Source organism: Equus asinus, chromosome 26, assembly GCF_041296235.1.
Source record: "Equus asinus isolate D_3611 breed Donkey chromosome 26, EquAss-T2T_v2, whole genome shotgun sequence".
NCBI lineage: Eukaryota > Metazoa > Chordata > Mammalia > Perissodactyla > Equidae > Equus > Equus asinus.
In genome coordinates, this window is record NC_091815.1 from 31,798,896 (window position 1) to 31,815,845 (window position 16,950).

At 48.9% G+C, this 16,950-nt stretch overlaps 1 protein-coding gene across 2 annotated transcripts; it reads left to right on the plus strand.

Annotated features, from left to right (window-relative positions):
* The first annotated feature begins 912 nt into the window (after window positions 1-912).
* Window positions 913-12,142, plus strand: C5AR1 (complement C5a receptor 1). Of its 2 annotated transcripts, XM_044759938.2 has the most exons (3): window positions 953-1,147; window positions 8,836-9,025; window positions 9,994-12,142. In XM_044759938.2, exon 3 carries the CDS (start codon window positions 10,000-10,002, stop codon window positions 11,047-11,049), a length of 1,050 nt encoding a protein of 349 aa, XP_044615873.2. In that variant the 5' UTR covers window positions 953-1,147; window positions 8,836-9,025; window positions 9,994-9,999; the 3' UTR covers window positions 11,050-12,142. The 2 variants fall into 2 exon arrangements, with proteins under 2 accessions (XP_014718523.1, XP_044615873.2); XM_014863037.3 differs by lacking the exon at window positions 8,836-9,025 and having other exon boundaries at window positions 913-1,147.
* The last annotated feature ends 4,808 nt before the right edge of the window (window positions 12,143-16,950 follow it).

A 16,950-nucleotide genomic window follows, 5' to 3' on the forward strand; every position in this document is an offset into this window, starting at 1 on the left:
GTCGAAAAATACTCTCCGTGGTGGAAAGATGTGCGTGATATATTGTAGGGCTGCAGAAAAGCGTGGGCAAAGTGAGCCCGTTTCTGTGCTCGTTGCATCGTCGTGCCCATGGTGGCAGGCTGGAAAATGGTTCCCAGTGATGTCCACATCTTAATTCCTGCAGCCTGGGGCTTAAATAGCAAAAGGGACTTTGCAGACAAGTTAAGGATCTTGAAAGAGGAGACCATCCAGGGGGACCTCAAGTGGAATCACAAGGGTCCTTTTAGGAGGCAGAGGCAGATTTGAGTCACACAGTGGGAGAGAAGATGTGATCGTAGAGGGGGAGACTGGAGTGACGGCCACAAGCCGAGGGATGCTGGCAGCCAGCAGAAGCTGGAAGACGCAGGAACAGATTAGCCTTTAGAACTTACGGAGGGCGCGTGGCCCCGCAGACCCCTTGATTCTGGCCTTTGGGTCTCCCGAACTGTGAGAGGATAAATTTCTGTTGTTTTAAACCACTGGGGTTTGTGGCAATTTGTTACAGCAGCCATAGGAGACTGACATAGGATCCTTCCTCGCTCCAGGCTCCAGCATGTTTCCAAGAAAACGTGGAATGAGGCTGGAAAGGATGGTTGTGGCTCAAGGAATGCCACCAGTCCCTGAGTGCTGGGCCACCCCCCCAGACCTGCTTGGCCTCTCTGGGCCTCCAAGCAACCTGCCTTGAGGCTCCCAGTCTCGGCTTCCCAGGACCCCAGGGAAGTTCCAGCCAGCTGGACTCGTGAGCTTTTCCACAGCTGCCTGGTGCCCTAGAAGGAAAGAGGGAGACGGTCTCAAATGTGGAAATCACGGCCCGGGGGGGCAGGGGGCCAAGCCTAGATCGGGGCGGGGGTCTCTTTCACGTCGCTTCCTCCATCCTCAGAGGGGAACTTCCTCAGTTTTCTGAGCCCTGACTGTCCTCCTCTGACCGGTGTTTGGACTCTGCGGGTGGGTCCCCCATGGAAGGAGCCCCAGATGGGGTGGCCGGTGCACAGGCCAATGAGAGGCCCAGAGGGGAACGATGGGTCATTTCCTCCCTGGCTCTCTGCGCCCTCCCTTGGGGCCTTAAAAACCACAGCCCTCGCGCAGGAGGCACCTTTGACCAGTGGCGAAGCCGGGCGACCCGAATATGGTGAGTCCAGAAGGGGATCCTTCTTCCTTGCCACCTCTCTCCTCCCGGGGCCCCTTGCTCTCTCCGTCTCTCCTCCCTTCACCATCTCCCCCTTTCCTTCCTCCTCCTGCCCGTCCTCCATCTCCCCCCCGTCTCCCCCGCTCTCACTCCGGGGCTGGGCCGTGGCTGAGGAGGAAGATTATCAAGAGATTACGGGAGCCACCGCAAGGCCAGAGGGCTGGGATCCAAAGTCCCCCAGGGCAGGAAACCCTCGCTGTCACATCTGGTCAGATGACTCCCTTCCTTGAGGGGAGAGACCCAGGAAAGGCCTTGCAGGCAGCGGGAATGGCAGGAACAGAGATTGGGAGGCTGGAAAAGGCCAGTCTGGAAGAACGGTCAAGTTACTTGGACTTCTCAGAGGCTCTGAATCGTAGAGATGGGGAAACTGAGGCCCGGGGAGGTGAGGAGCTGGCCCGGGTCCTTCAGCAGTTGGCGGCAGACCCAGGCTGTCCCGTGGACTCTGTGCGTCTCGGAGGGAGACTGTCTCCGGGGTAGACGAGGGGCCCCTTGCACTCCTGCACCCCGGGGTCCCGGCCGAGCGAGGCACGGCGGTGATTGACACCTGCGTGTGGAGGCTCTGGTCCCGCTGCATCTGGGAGAAAGAGAAACGGCGCATGCGCTGGACCAGGGAGGGGCTGGCTGCGGCTTCGTTCCCGCATCCCCCTTCTCAGACCCCACCGGGGCTTTCGGAACGCGGCCCGCCACTAGCTTCGACTGCTTTTTCTTTCTGTATAAAATAGTCCCAAGTCCCACAGTGGAAAGCCACTCCTTGTCACTGCCCCCAGACGCAACCGTGGGTACCAGTTTGTCGTGCATCCTTCCAGAAACGGTCTACAGGTGCTCAAGGACCGATAGGCAGGAAATGAAGTCAGGAGAAGTTGCACATGAGGGTCACATTGAAACGGGGTTCAAATGCTGCCCCTTCCGTGTGATAGCTCGGAAGACCTGTTTCTGCTGTTCCTCCTTCTCCTCATCTTCACGATGGGGATAGAAAGCCCACAGAATCAGAACCCACATCATGGGATCGTTGAGAGAGTTCAACGAGATAATCCCTGGAAAGTTCTTGCAACAGCGCCTGGCATACAGTTGGCGCTCAATGCACGGGACGTGTCTATCCTTTCTCCCTGCCCTCTGCAAATTGAAGTATGTTTTACGTGTTATCTTACATCTTGCTTTTTCGAGAGTAACATATATTATTAACCAGCATGTATTGAGTGCCCACTGCATGTGCTGTGCACTTTACTTGTAATAATTTCATCTTAAACAACCTATAAAGCAGGTACTATTACAATACCTGTGTATTTCAAGGGAGTTGCCTCTTTCTTTCTATCAGCTGTATAATATTCCAGTGGGAGGCTCCAACCTGAATGGAGGTTTAGGTTGTTTCCAATATTTTGTCTTTCACACCAAAACTATATCTTTGGACCCATGTCTGGGTTTTCAGAACTGCAAATGCTGAATCCAAGGCATGGGCAATTTTTATTTCAACAGATATCGCCCAAAGTTGTACCCACTTATATTTCCGCTCTCCTGGGCCTGGGACTGTCTGTGTGTCTACGCTGCCCTCTGCTTTTTTATTTTCGCTGACTCGAGAAACAGTTCATTGCACCTTCCAAGGCTCTGGAGGCTTGTCTTTTTCATGTGGTTTTCAAAATGTGTGTGTTTCTGATTCTTAACGCTTAGGGGTTGGAGTCGCAAAGGTTGTGCAAATTCAAGAAGGTAAATCTGAGTCGAAATGTCGGTCCCCACCCTTGTGGCCGGTAGCTCAGAGGTCACAGCCCACAATACTTTCGTGTGGTTCCGTGGGAGGATGTTTTTAAAGACTCTGAGTCCCAATAGGAACAGAGAAGAGGATGTTCAGGGAAAAAAAAAGACTTGGCCTTCTGTGTGTTTATGGGCTTTCTCATGTCTTTGAGTCGGTCTGTCATTTTCACTGTGATGGGGGGACAGCTGGCAGGACTTTCTCGACTGGAAGGATGGGGAAACCGACGCCCAGAGAGCAAGGGAAGGGCCTGGGGCAGAGTTTACCACACACCAGCTGCATGACTGTGGTCAAGCCATGCCTCTCCTCTGAGCACTCGAGGCTTCCAGCTTCTCTTCCTCCTCTTGGCCGTCACCCCAGCCCAGCCCCATCCTCACAGGTCTGGATCCTCCCCCTGCCTCCTCTCCGGTCCTCTTGCTTCTTGTCTCACCTCCTCACAGTGGCCGGAGCGATCTTTCTAAACCGAAATTCGAATCTAGTCCCTCTACAGCTCAAAGACCATCCATGGCTCCCCATGACCCCAGAAGAAAATACAAATTCTTGAACGCGGCGTCTGCGCCTCTTCCTTCGTTTTCTGATGTGTGGCACATTCCCTCCCTCAAACTTTGTGGCTTTTTGCCTTACGTACGTGGCTGTCACTCTCGCCACACTTTAGGCTTGCAAGCCGCTCAGAGAGGGCTCTGGAGTCCCACACTCAGAAATTCTCTCCTATCTCTGCCACTTGCTAACTGTGGGGGCTTGGAAGGGTCTCTCGAGCTCTCTGTGGCCTCAGTTGTCTTCTCTGTAAAGCGGGAGTGGCAAGAGCAACATTGTTGTGGATTCAATGAGCTCATACAGGAAGAGGGCTTAGAACAGAGCTCGGCAATCGTGCTCGCTGTTCCCGTAAGTCCCGTGTCTGCCTCACCCCGTTCTCCTCCCATCCGTTTGCGTCTCCTTGCTGCCACCGCCCTGGTACAAGCCCATCGGCATAGGTGGCTACTGAAATGTCATCGAAATGACGCAAAAATGAAAAGTGTGGTCTTTCAGATGCATCCGCCACATTGCATGTGCTCAGCACGCACACAGGTGGCGATCACCTCGGACAGCACTGATCTAGAACATTCCATCAGCTCACAAAGTCCTACTGGCTGGCCCTGCAGCTGGATCTTCCCAGTCCCCTCCTGCTCCCACGCCAGGCTGGACCCTATCGAACGCTCTCTCGGTCCTCGTCAGAGGCCAGATAGGTCAGGACCGGGCCGCCCAGCCACTTAATGTTTGCGCCAGTAAGAAATATTCTTAGAAGCTTTGCTGAACTCCCAGAATTGCGGAACCATGAATTCTGTTGTATATTTGATCTGATTTGCATTTTGCGGCAGTGGGCAGTGCGCGCACTTGGATGGGTCTGTGTACAGGATGAACAAAAACCTGTATGATGAAGACTTCCTGTTGCCGCCAGCCTTCTGGCTCGCAGCTTCCCCTCCCCGGGTCAGCTACGGTTCGAGGTTTCCTATGTCGGCTGCTGGAGATGGTCTGTGCCTGTGCCAGCAAACACACACACACGTGCACATGCGGAGAGAGATCGAATGATAGAGACAGAGATAGAGATAGAGGGAGGAAGAGAGGGAGGGAGAGAGAGGTGGAGAGACAGAGAGAGAGAGAAGTTCCTCTTTCATAGGTGGCATGGTTGACACACTATCCATTCCTCGCTTTTTCTATTTCACCCCAGATCTTGGAGCTCTTTCCACATCAGCACATAATCGTCCTCCTCCTTTTTGATGGCTGCATAATATTCTGCTGCCTGGATGTGCCATCATTCATTTGGCGAGTCCCCTTTTGCTGGACACCAGCTATTTCCGATCTTTGTAGGCATGCTGCAAGGGCCAGACTTTGCAAGCCATTTGCATCGGGAAGATCCTGGAAACCATAGAGTGTCAGAATCATCATATTTTTTCTGCGATCATGAGGTCAATGACAGGAAGGGGTTGAGTGAGCTCACGCTAGGAAAGGCGCTTTGTCAGCTGACGAGAGGAGGCATGAGGAGTGCGAGAGCAGGGGGTGGGGGGCTCCCCTTCTTTGGGCTGTGAGTCATTCTGTAGCCAAGGATGGCTGAGAGCTTTCGAAATGAGCAGAGGCAAAAGTTAGCTTCGGGGATCTCTCCAGAGCGGACATTCGAAATATTTAACAACTTGCTAAGGAGCAGAGCCCACCTGAGGGAGTGGGGTCTGGGGCTTCCTGCCCTGCCGTCATCAACCCTTTAGTGACCAGAGCATGGGGACCTGGGGGGGGCACCCCAGAGTAGAAAATGGGGAGCCAGTGTGCTGGGGGGGGATGGTGGAGGTGGGGGGCTGAGGGCAGGGGCTATTTATCAATGGAAATATTTCAACAATTTTAACTCTCTATTTTGAAGTATCTTCACATTTATAGAAAAATGTTAAGAATACAAAGACCTCCTATATACTCTTTACCCAGATTCTCAAAATTTGCTTTATCTATCTGTATCTATCAATCTTCTATCAATCTATCTGTTAACTATCCTCTTTTTTCTTAATCATTTGAGAGTAAGTTATAGGCGTTGTGTCCCTTTCTCCCTAAATACCTCAGTAACTATTTCTCACAAACAAGGACATTCATCTACATGAACCCAGCACAGTTTTCAACATCAGGAAATTTAACATTCGATGCAATACCGTTATCTGGTCTACAGAACATATTTAAACTTGCTCAGTTGTCCAAATAACACCCTTCAAGGCAAATCTGATTTTCCTGCTCCAGGATGTCACTTTCATTGTCCAGGAAAATCAAAAGTGACTCTTTAGTTTCCGTTCATCTGGAACCTCCCTCAGCCCTTCCTTGTCTTCATGACACTGACATTTTTTTCTTTTTCTTTGGTGAGGAAGACTGGCCCTGAGCTAACATCTATACCAGTCTTCCCCTATTTTGTATGTGGGACGCCGCCACAGAATGGCTTGATGAGCGGTGTGTAGGTGAGTGGCCCGGGATCTGAACCAGCAAACCCCAGGCCACTGAAGAAGAACATGAGAACTTAACCACTACGCTGCTGGGCCAGCCCGGGCATTTTTTTTAATTGAGTAAAATTCACATAACATATAATTTACTGCTTTAAAATGTACAATTCTCTGGTGTTTAGTACATTCACAATGTTGTACAATCACCGTCTCTATCTGGTTCCAGAACCCTCAAAATGAACCTTGGAGGGGCCGGCCCTGGGGCCGAGTGGTTCAGTTTGTGCACTCCGCTTCAGTGGCCCAGGGTTTTGCAGGTTTGGATCCTGGGTGCAGACATGGCATCGCTTATCAGGCCATGCTGAGGCGGCATCCCACATGCCACAACTAGAAGGGCCCACAACTAAAAATGCACAACTATGTACTGGGGGTATTTGGGGAGAAGAAGAAAAAAAAGAAGATTGGTAACAGATGTTAGCTCAGGTGCCAATCTTTAAAAAAAAAAAAAGACACCCTGTACCCATTAAGCATCACTCCCCATTCCCTGGGCCCACAGTCTCCAGCAACCACTCATCCACTTCCTGTCTCTGTGGATTTCCCTATTCTGGACATTTCATATAAACGGAATCATATGACATGTGACTTCCTGTGTCCGGCTTCTTTCACTCAGCACAATGTTTCCAAGGTTCATCCATGTTGTAGCATCTATTGGAGATTTATTCCTTTTTTATGGCTGAATAATATTCCACAACATGGCTATAGCATACCCTGTTGGTCCACTCGTCAGCTGGCATTGACGTTTTCCCTTCCAGTAATTGAAGCGCTGCTGTGGCTCTACCAGCAGACACTCCTGCCCGTCCACCTGACCAGTCTCAGGGCAACGTAAAGGGACCAGAAATAAAAAAGAGTGGTCGGAGAAAGACCTTGATGTGAGCTCTTCCATAGTCATGAAATCGATAAATTATAATAGTATTGGCTGCCATTTCTTGTCTCCTCCTCTGTCCCAGGTTCTTTGTTAGACGCACGAACATTTCTCATCTTATTTAATCCACGAGGTGGGTGTTTCAGCAGGTATAAACCTCAGCCCGCAAATTCAGGTGCGCTGAAAACCCAGCTCTGAATATTTCCGTCACAACGATTTCTATTTCTCTCTGCCTCCTGTCCCTGGGTTGGTGACCAAGTGGCCTTCAAGGATGGGCTAGCTGCAAGGGCCACAGAGCTCGCCCCGGAGGCGTCCGCAGCCCCCCTTGGAGACAGTGAGGGGCAGCCCGCCTGGGTTTGCACCCCAGCCTGGAAAGGTTTGAATTCCTATCTACGTGACCTGGAACAGCCTACTTTCCCTTCTGGTGCCTCTGTTTCCTCATCAATAAAATGGGTATATTAATAGAACCAAACTGTAGGGTCCTGGTCAGGATTGAAAGAGCTATTGCCAGGAAAGAGCTGGCTGCTTTAGTGTGACCATTCCATGCCGTGTGGGGATTTTCCTGCTGTGTCTCGTTGCCTACAAAACTCTCTCGAGCCCCCTCCCCCTTTTTAACATAAACACACCACCGTATCATCCTCGATAAAATTAACACCGATCGTTACTACCGTGAAATAGCCAGCCCATTTTTAAATCTCCCAGATTGTCTCAAAAATATCTTATTCTCCAGTTGATTGTTCCAATCAGGATCCAAACGAGGTCTTCACATTGCCTTTGGTTGATACGCGTCTTAAATCTCTTTTAATCCGTGGCACTCCCCTTTTACTTGTGGGAGAAACCAAACCCTTTGTCCCATAGAGTTTCCCGCAATCTGATTAGGCTGATTTCATCCCTGTGGTGCTATTTATGTTCCTCTCTCCTCCACTTTTCCTGTAAACTGGTAGTTTTAATCCAGCAGCTTGATTAGATTCACATTGAATTTTTTTTTTTTTTGGTGAGGAAGATTGGCTCTGAGCTCACATCTGTTGCCAATCCTCCTTTTTTTGCCAAGGAAGATTGTCGATGAGCTAACATCTGTGCCAATCTTCCTCTGTTTTATATGTGGGCCGCCACCACAGCGTGGCTTAACAAGCAGTATGTAGGTTCGCACGCACCCAGGAGCCAAACCTGCGAACCCCAGCCGCTTAAGTGGAGCACACGAACTTAACCACCAGGCTGGCCCTCAAATTTGTTTTTTGGCAAAAATTGCTTCAGAGTTAGCTGTGTTCTTTCTACTGCATCATGTCAGATAGAGCAGAACGTCTGACTGTCTCTCTTCTCGGGGTGCCGAGGTCCCTCAGCGGGTTTGGGGTGCCAGCCCGACTCATTGATTGGAAAGTTCCTGTCCGTCTCTCCCCTGATGGTTTTATCAGATGTTGATGGTCCTCCCGGAGATCTGCTCTTTCCTTAGTTCTGTCACTCCTCCTGCAGGTCTTGTTCTTAGACTTCTCTAAACAAGGGCTCTCCTACATCGACTCTTTATTTCCCTGAAACATACTCTGTATGGAAATGGCAGGAGAAATGCTTGATTCATTCCCTTTCCAGAATAAAAAGGTGACCAATGGGTTTGCTTGCTTTTATTATAGTTAGGAACCCACAGATCTTTATCCATTAATATGTCTCACTCCATCACAGTTCTTCTTATTATTTGATGCTCAAATTGTCCCATCTTTGACTAGCGGGAGCCCTTTGGGGCTGCCTCTTGCATCTTTTTTGACTTGTGCCCATTAAAAACTTTCTTACATCCTAGTGCAAGATGTCCTGGGCTCATCTGGTCTATTTCCTGTCCCAGAACAGGAATTGGCCTTTCTCCGGGGAGCCCTGGGTGCTGTGAGTGACAGATGGTAATTAGAGGCCATAATCTGGGTGCGAAGGTTCTCTTTGTTCTTGAACGTATAACTTCTTCTGCTCCTTTCATCCCTTCTGCCCTCCCTCCAGCAAGGTGAACATCTATTTCTTCTTCTCCCTCTTGCTTTCCACACAGATTTTCTCTCCGCTCTGACACCGAGGTTTTGGAGCTAAATCCAGCTAAAGTGGGTGAACCGCTAGGAGTTAACTAGGACAGAAACAGAGGCACGGAGCAGCGGTAGAACTTGCAGAGGGCCATGCAGACTTCAGCTGGGACAGTCAGGATCTGGACCTTAATGCCGTGCTGAGCCACCCTGGAACCCAAGGTCAAAGGACCCATGTGCACTCTCATCTACGCTTAGCAAAATGTCCTCCCATAGTCTGGACCAAGTAGAAAAACTAAATAAAAGCTCTACCCAAAAAAACTCCCCAAAACCCCAACAATGTGACTCTACATAAAGCCCCAAACTGCATGATATGTTTGCAGGCCGTTGTCACCCTGCAAAGATGCGTCCAGCTGGGAATGCAAACTGTGGGCTGGTCAGAAAGTTCCTGTTGCACAATAAGGCAGGGCCACAGATTGAACAAACAATGACAGCAGCCTGTCTTTATTTAAAATTTGGATTTTTTTTCCACGATGGATTTTTTTGGGGGGGGGGGCTGGGCATTCATTTTGATTCTTTAAAATATTGCAATAAGATGTTTATCTTGATGACCAAGTTTTTGGGGGGGTCCCCTCTCTCCCCACTTGAACGTTGTGCCTGTGTATACGGGGCACTGCAGAACTGCTGCGTCCTCTGGGTCGCCACTCCCAGCTGGCACACAGCTGCCTTGGTGGTGGAACGCAGGACAAGGGGCGATGGTCGGGATGGTGGTGGTGGTGGGTGGTGGTGGGATAACCATCTAGTAATATCTTCTCAGTTTGTTGGTGACGTTAAAAATATCTAACAAGCAGTGTGTCGTGGGCACTGACCAATTGGAGTGGATAGTGACCACAGCGTTGCAGGAAGCCTAAATTTTAACCATTTGGTTGCTGGAGCCTGGGGAAGTCCAAGGACGTAAGGGGGAGGTGGCAGGGTGGCAGGGAGACCAATCGGCGTGGAAGCGTTTTCAATATTTTAGTAAGTGGCAGGATACCGCAGCAGGCTCTCAGCCCTCAGCAGTCCCCATTTCCCGGAAGAAACCTGAGGCTCAAAGTAGTACAGCGGTGGGTTCAAAGCCGTGTAGCTCTCTCGGGCCTCCCTGGGCCCTGTCTGCAGACTGATTGTCTCCCTGTCTCTCTGGTTCCACCTAGGCCTCCATGGACAATACCACCTTTGACTACTCCAATTACGACGGCTCCACTGATGGCTTCAACGAACCAGTGGATAACTCCTCCAGGACCCAGAGTCTGACTCGTCTACAGATCATTGCCCTGATCGTGTATGCAGCTGTCTTCCTGGTGGGAGTGCCCGGCAACGCCCTGGTGGTCTGGGTGACAGGGTCCGAGGCCAGGCGAACCGTCAACGCCGTCTGGTTTCTCAACCTGGCAGTGGCTGACCTCCTGTCCTGCCTGGCGCTGCCCATCTTGTTTACGTCCGTCATCCTGCACGGCGACTGGCCCTTCGGCAGCGCTGCCTGCAGCATCCTGCCCTCGCTCATCCTGCTCAACATGTATGCCAGCATCCTGATCCTGGCCACCATCAGCGCCGACCGCTTCGTGCTTGTGGTTAACCCCATCTGGTGCCAGAACTACCGAGGGGCCCACGTGGCCTGGATCGCCTGTGGCGTGGCCTGGTTCTTGGCCCTGCTGCTGACCATACCGTCTTTCCTGTTCCGTTCGGTCCACAAGGAGTACTTTCCGACCCGGATAAAGTGTAGTGTCGACTATGGTGGCAGTGACCGCACGGAGAGGGCCGTGGCCATCCTCCGTCTGGTCGTGGGCTTCCTGTGGCCACTGGTCACCCTTGCAATATGTTACACCTTCCTCCTCATCCGGGCATGGAGCCGCAGCGCCACACGCTCCACCAAGACGCTCAAAGTGGTGGTGGCAGTGGTGACCAGCTTCTTTGTCCTCTGGCTGCCCTACCAGGTGACGGGGATGATGTTGTCTTTCCTCCACAAGACCGATAGCGTCTTCAAAGTCGTGTCCAGGATCGACCCCCTGTCTGTCTCCCTTGCGTACGTCAACTGTTGCATCAATCCTGTCATCTACGTGGTGGCCGCCCAGGGCTTCCAGTCCCGGTTCCTGAAGTCTCTCCCCAACGTTCTCAGGAAAGTGTTGACAACCGAGGAGAGCTTAACCAGAGAGTCCAAGTCCTTCACGCTCTCCACGATGGAGACTCCATCTCAGAAGTGCCAGGCCGTGTGAGGGCAGGCCTCCCCGGCTGCCGTCTGCCCGGGGCTGCCCCCGGCTGTCCAGTCTCTGTTGATTTTTAACTCAGCCCTTGCCGAGGCGGTGTGGTTTTAGTGAACTCGTCTCCATTCCTTCCATCTTTCCCGGACTTGTCTTCCTCCCGGGCGAGCTCTTCTCATCCTTCCTGCTTTCCAACATCGACACTTCCTTCTAGAGAGACCCAACCATTCTTTCCACCCACGGACTTTGAGAAACAACCAGGAGCCCGTACGGAGTGCCCTCCTACAGCGACAGGTCTGCGCGAGCAGAGCCCACGAATAGAATATATCAGCTGCCTAGAATCCGGACGCGCAGACGCGGTCTAACCCTGTTGAGAAAAGAGTTGTGTGTTTATTCTACGGAGAGTTGGGTAAAAACGTAACTGGTTTCTCAAAACTTGTTCTTGTTTAGGACAAAGCAAAAGGACATGGACCTATCCAAGCTTTTGTAAGTGAGTTGATTTAAAGAAAAACAGTAGGTTAAACTATTCCTTAATTGGGTTTTTAGAAAAACTATTAAGTTAAAACACGTCATGTGGTTATGGCGGAGAGCATGCGGAAGCTACACTGAAGACCGAGGTTGGGCAATATTGGTTGGGTCCCTGCAGGGACTGGAGGCACGGGAAAATCTGACTTACTCCTTTGTAAACTGTTGTTTTGTTTGAACTTCCCCCCCAAAATTAAACTTTGAATTTGAGATCATTGTAGGCTCACATGAAATTGTAAATAATAAGACAGAGGGATGCTGGGTCCTGTTTCCCTCCACAGCAACATCTTGCAAAATGACATTGCGACATCACAACCAGGATATTGACACAGATAGTCGACCATCAGGACACTTTCGTCACCACCAGGATCCCTCGCCCTGTTCTGGCCACCTCCACTTCCCTCCACTCTCCCCAGCCTTGTCCCCAAGCCCTGGCAATGACGACTCCACTCTCCGTCTCTAGAATTTTGTCCTTTCAAGAACGCTCTATCAATGGAATCATGCAGCATATAACTTTTTGACTTTTTGAAAAACTAGTATGCATCCTTTGACTAATGAAAATAAAAAATAATCACTGTTGAAATGTTGTGTTGTTTATTTTTTTACTTTCGTTGTCCCATATGAATTTTAGGATTCTTTGCTCTATTTCCATGAAGAATGTCATTGGGATTCTGATTGGGATGGCGTTGCATCTGTAGATTGCTTTGAGTAGTATGGACATTTGAACTCTGTTTATTCTTCTAATCCATGTATGTGGAATCTCTTGCCGTCTCTTTATGTTGTCACTGATTTCTTTCAATACTGTCTTATAGTTTTCAGTGTATACGTCTTTCACCTCCTTGGTTAAATTTATTCCTGGAAATTTTATTCTTTTTGTTGCGATTGTAAATGGGATTGTATTCTCGACTTCTCTTTCTGTAAGCTTGTTATCAGAGTACAGAAATGCAACTGGTTTTTGTAAGTTGATTTTGTACCCTGCAGCTTTGCTGTGGTTGTTGATTATTTCGAATAGTTTCCTGATGGATTCTTTAGGGTTTTCCTTATATAGAATGATGTCATCTGCAAGCAGCAAGAGTTTCACTTCTTCCTTTCCAATTTGGACGCCCTTTATTTCTTTTTCTTGCCTAATTGCTCAGCCAAAACCTCCAGCACTATGTTGAATAAGAGTGGTGAGAGTGGGCACCCTTGTCTTGTTCCCGTTCTCAGAGGAATGGCTTCCAGTTTTCCTCATTGAGTATGAAGTTGGCTCATATATGGCCTTTATTATGTTGAGGTACTTTCCTTCTATCCCCATTTTATCAAGAGTTTTGATCACAAACGCATGTTAGATCTTGTCAAATGCTTTCTCTGCATCTATTGAGACGATCATGTGGTTTTTATTCCTCAGTTTGTTGATGTGATGTGTCACGTTGATTGATCTGCGGATGTTGAACCATGCCTGTGTCCCTGGTATGAATCCCACTTGATCATGGTGTATGATCCTTTTCATGTGTTGCTGTGTGTGTTTTGCCAATATTTTGTTGGGGAGTTGTGCATCTATGTTCATCAGCGATATTGGCCTGCAATTTTCCTTCTCCGTGGTGTCCTTGTCTGGTTTTCACATCAGGCTGATGTTGGCCTCATAGACTGAGGAAGCATTCCATCTTCTTCAATTTTCTGGAAGAGTTTGAGAAGGATAGATATTCAGTCTTCTTTGAATGTTTGGTAGAATTCTCCAGAGAAGCCGTCTGGTCCTGGACTTTTGATTTTTGGGAGGTTTTTGATTGCTGTTTCAATCTCTTTACTTGTGATGGGTCTATTCGGATTCTCTATTTCTTCTTGACTCAGTTTCGGGAGGCTGTATGAGTCTAAGAATGTATCCATTTCTTTTAGGTTATGCAATTTGTGGGCATATAGTGTTTCATAGTATTCTCTTATAAAAATGCTGCATTATTTATAATTGACCCTAAAACATTTCTTCTAGTATTTCTAGTATTTTGTGTGTATGCCTGTGTGTAGATTGGCTAGAAATATTGTATAGACAAGTGCTGTCCAACAGAAATATGATATGAGCCATGTTAAGTAGTTTTAAATTTTCTACCAGCTATATTAAAAAATTAAAAAGAAAGAGATGAAATAATAGTAATATATTTAATAATGTAATATAATTATATGCTATATTAACAATGATATGAATGATAAATTAATTATATTATATAAATATTCTATATTATATGAATATCAATATATTATATAGTAATTACATTTATAATTATATAACATGGAAAATTAACTATATTATATAATATAGAAAATATATAACACATTGTATATAATATATATTCATATTTATAGTAACATCAATGTTATTAATGTAATGTATTTATATTATATTGCTATATATAATGATATTTAATATATAAAAGAATAATACGATCAGTATTATGTTTTGCTTAACTCAATATATCCAAAATGTTATTATTATTTTTTTTTTTGAGGAAGATTAGCTATGGGCTAACATCTGCTGTCAATCCTCCTCTTTTTTTTTGCAGAGGAAGACTGGCCCTGAGCTAACATCTGTGCCCATCTTCCTCTACTTTCTATGTGGGACGCCTGCCACAGCATGGCTTGCCAAGCGGTGCCATGTCTGCAGCTGGGATCTGAACCGGTGAACTCAGGGCCACTGAAGTGGAATGTGCACACTTAACTGCTGCGCCACCTCGACACCCAACGTCCTTCCCGCCGCTCCGGCCTTCTCGCTGGTGGCTCCAGGCCTGGCTGGTTTTCCTCCTGCCCTCTCTCTGTGACCCTTCCCCGCCTCCTCCACAGTTTCTTCTTCTGCCCACACACTCGGGCTTTCTCCAGTTCTGTCTTGAACCCGCTTCTGACTCTTGCAACTTCCCCCACACCTCTCTCTGCAGGATGTGGCCTCCGCACCCACTCACCTCACCCAAACTGACCTGGGCATCTTCTCCCAAACCGCCCCCTCCCCTCTCATCGCCCCACCGTCCACGCGGTCACCCAAGCCCGTGCCTGGGAACCATGCTGGACGCTGCCCTCTTCTTGCCCCACGGCCTGCCTAGTCCAAGCACGCCATCCTCTCCCCCTTGAGTTCCTGCCTCACCTCCTGCCTGGTCTCCTGGTTACCCGGCCTATTTTTAAGAGACCATCCCTATCCCTCTTCTACCTTCCTTCAGGATACAGCCTCCTCCAGGGAGTCCACCAAGACTTCCTCCTCTGCCTCCCCACCCCCACACTGCCTCTCTGTTCCTAGCCATCCTCTGGCTTTCCCTCACCCTGATGTGGGAAGGAGATGCTGTCTCAAGAGCTAGGCCCCACCACAGTCTTCTAGAAACACTGGGAGGCCAATGAGTGGGATCCAGGTGGCTTCTCCAAGGCAGCCTCTGCCTGATGTTGACCAGCCCTGCCCAGGAGGGAAGTGGGCTGAAGGGCCAGGCGATTGCCAAATCTGGCCCTCCGGGGAATCTGCTGGGTCAACATGTTCTGAAGAGGAAGCAGTGGGGAAAGGAAGCGGGTGATGGGTTTGACCAAGTTGGCTGTGCTCCAACGCCTCCCCAAAGGCCCCTGTCATTCCCTACTCTGTTCCTCAGACCTGGCTCCCCAAGGCCCGGGGTCAGAGCCTCTCCCTGCCTCTGTGCTGTGTGACCTGCCCCGGCACCACACCTAATCTCTTGGAGGGTGTTACTCCAGGTCAGCGTTGTCTGATGGGAAAATAATTTGAGCCACGGTCGCCTTTTCACATTTTCCAGTAGCCTGAGCAAGGGACAAGCAAAGAGAGACAAAAAGAATTGGAGAAAATTAATTTTACTGATGAATTTTATTGAACCCAATATATTCATAATACTAGTTCAATGTGAGATCAATATAAAACATGATCGAGAGGTTTGACATCCTTTTTTTAATGCCAAGTCTTCAGAATCCTGTACGTGTTTTACACCCCAGCACCTCTCATCTCAGATCCACCACTTTTCAGAGCTCAGTGGCCCCGTGTGGCCAGTGGCTACCACATCAGACGGGTCAGGGCTAGAATTCCTCGACCGACATTCAGACCATCTACGAAATTCTAATATCTGACAGCTGGAGCTCCAGACTTCCAACTCTCCGAGGTTCCGATGTGACATTCTAGAACACTGTCCTTCAAATGGTCTGTGACTAAAATCGTAGGATCCTTCGAGTCCAATAACCTATGGGTTCCAGTGCTCTCAGAGGCTGTGATTCCAACGCTGTTGCCTTCAGAGTCTTTGTCCTAGATCTGGGGGTCCCCAAATGCCAGCCTGTTGGCCAAATCTGGCCCACCACTTGTTTTTGTTAATAAAGTTTTATCGGAACACAGCCATGCCCGTTCAGTCTGTGGCCAGCTTCATTCCACCAGGCAGATGGAGCAGTTGTGACAGAGACCACAAGTGACCTCTTGACTAGCAGAAACAAATAGGTGCTCTCTATTCCTTTACCAAAAAAGTTTATTGACCCTTGATCAAGAAATTCACAGATTTTTTTTTTTTTTTTTTTGGTGAGGAAGATTGTCGCTGAACTAATATCTGTGCCAGTCTTCCTCTATTTTGTAGGTGGGCCGCCGCCACAGCATGATGAGTGGTGTGTAGGTCCGTGCCCAGGATCCAGGCTGGCGAACCCTGGGCTGCCAAAGCCTAGTGCATGAACTTAACCACTAGGCAACCCAGCTGCCCTAAAATTCTCAGATTTAAGAGGGGTGGTGATTTAACAGACGTTTATTTAATTGTTGGGCTTTATAAGTTAACACATAGATTACACACATTCTTTTCCATGTGTCAAATATCACATAATAATACACACCGTTCAAAAGAGCCTGGTTTCTCCCTCTTAGCCATTCACTCTCTGTCTTCTATAATTCAATGAGGTTGAAGTCTGTGAAATTGCCAAACTTCATCCTACCTTGGGGTGAGGTGGGTAACGGTTTATTTCTTTATTACTTTTTAAAAAAACTGTAAAATACGCCTAACAACAAAACTCACCATTGGCCGCATTTAGCACAGTCACACTGTTTTGCAACCGTCACCAATATTTAGCTTTAAAACACTTCCCTCACCCCAGAAGAAAACCCCGTACCTATGAAGCAATTACTTCCCATTCTCCTCTCCGCCACCCAGCCCCCGGCAACTGCGAGTCTGCTTTCTGTCGCTACGGCCTTGCCGAAACCCAACCTAGTTTGACCCAGAGAAAGGGCAATTTCCTATGCATTCACTTAACAATCTTCCAGGGTGTTCCCGTTTCGAGTTTCTCCTGGCATGGAGAGCTGGCGCCCAGCATCTCACAGGGTGGCTGTAAGAGGATTCCCGCCTCCCAGAGCAGTGTGGCCCCCAACCCACCCTCCAACCTTCTCAGGCCTGTGGAGAGCCTGTCCTCGGCCCCCAG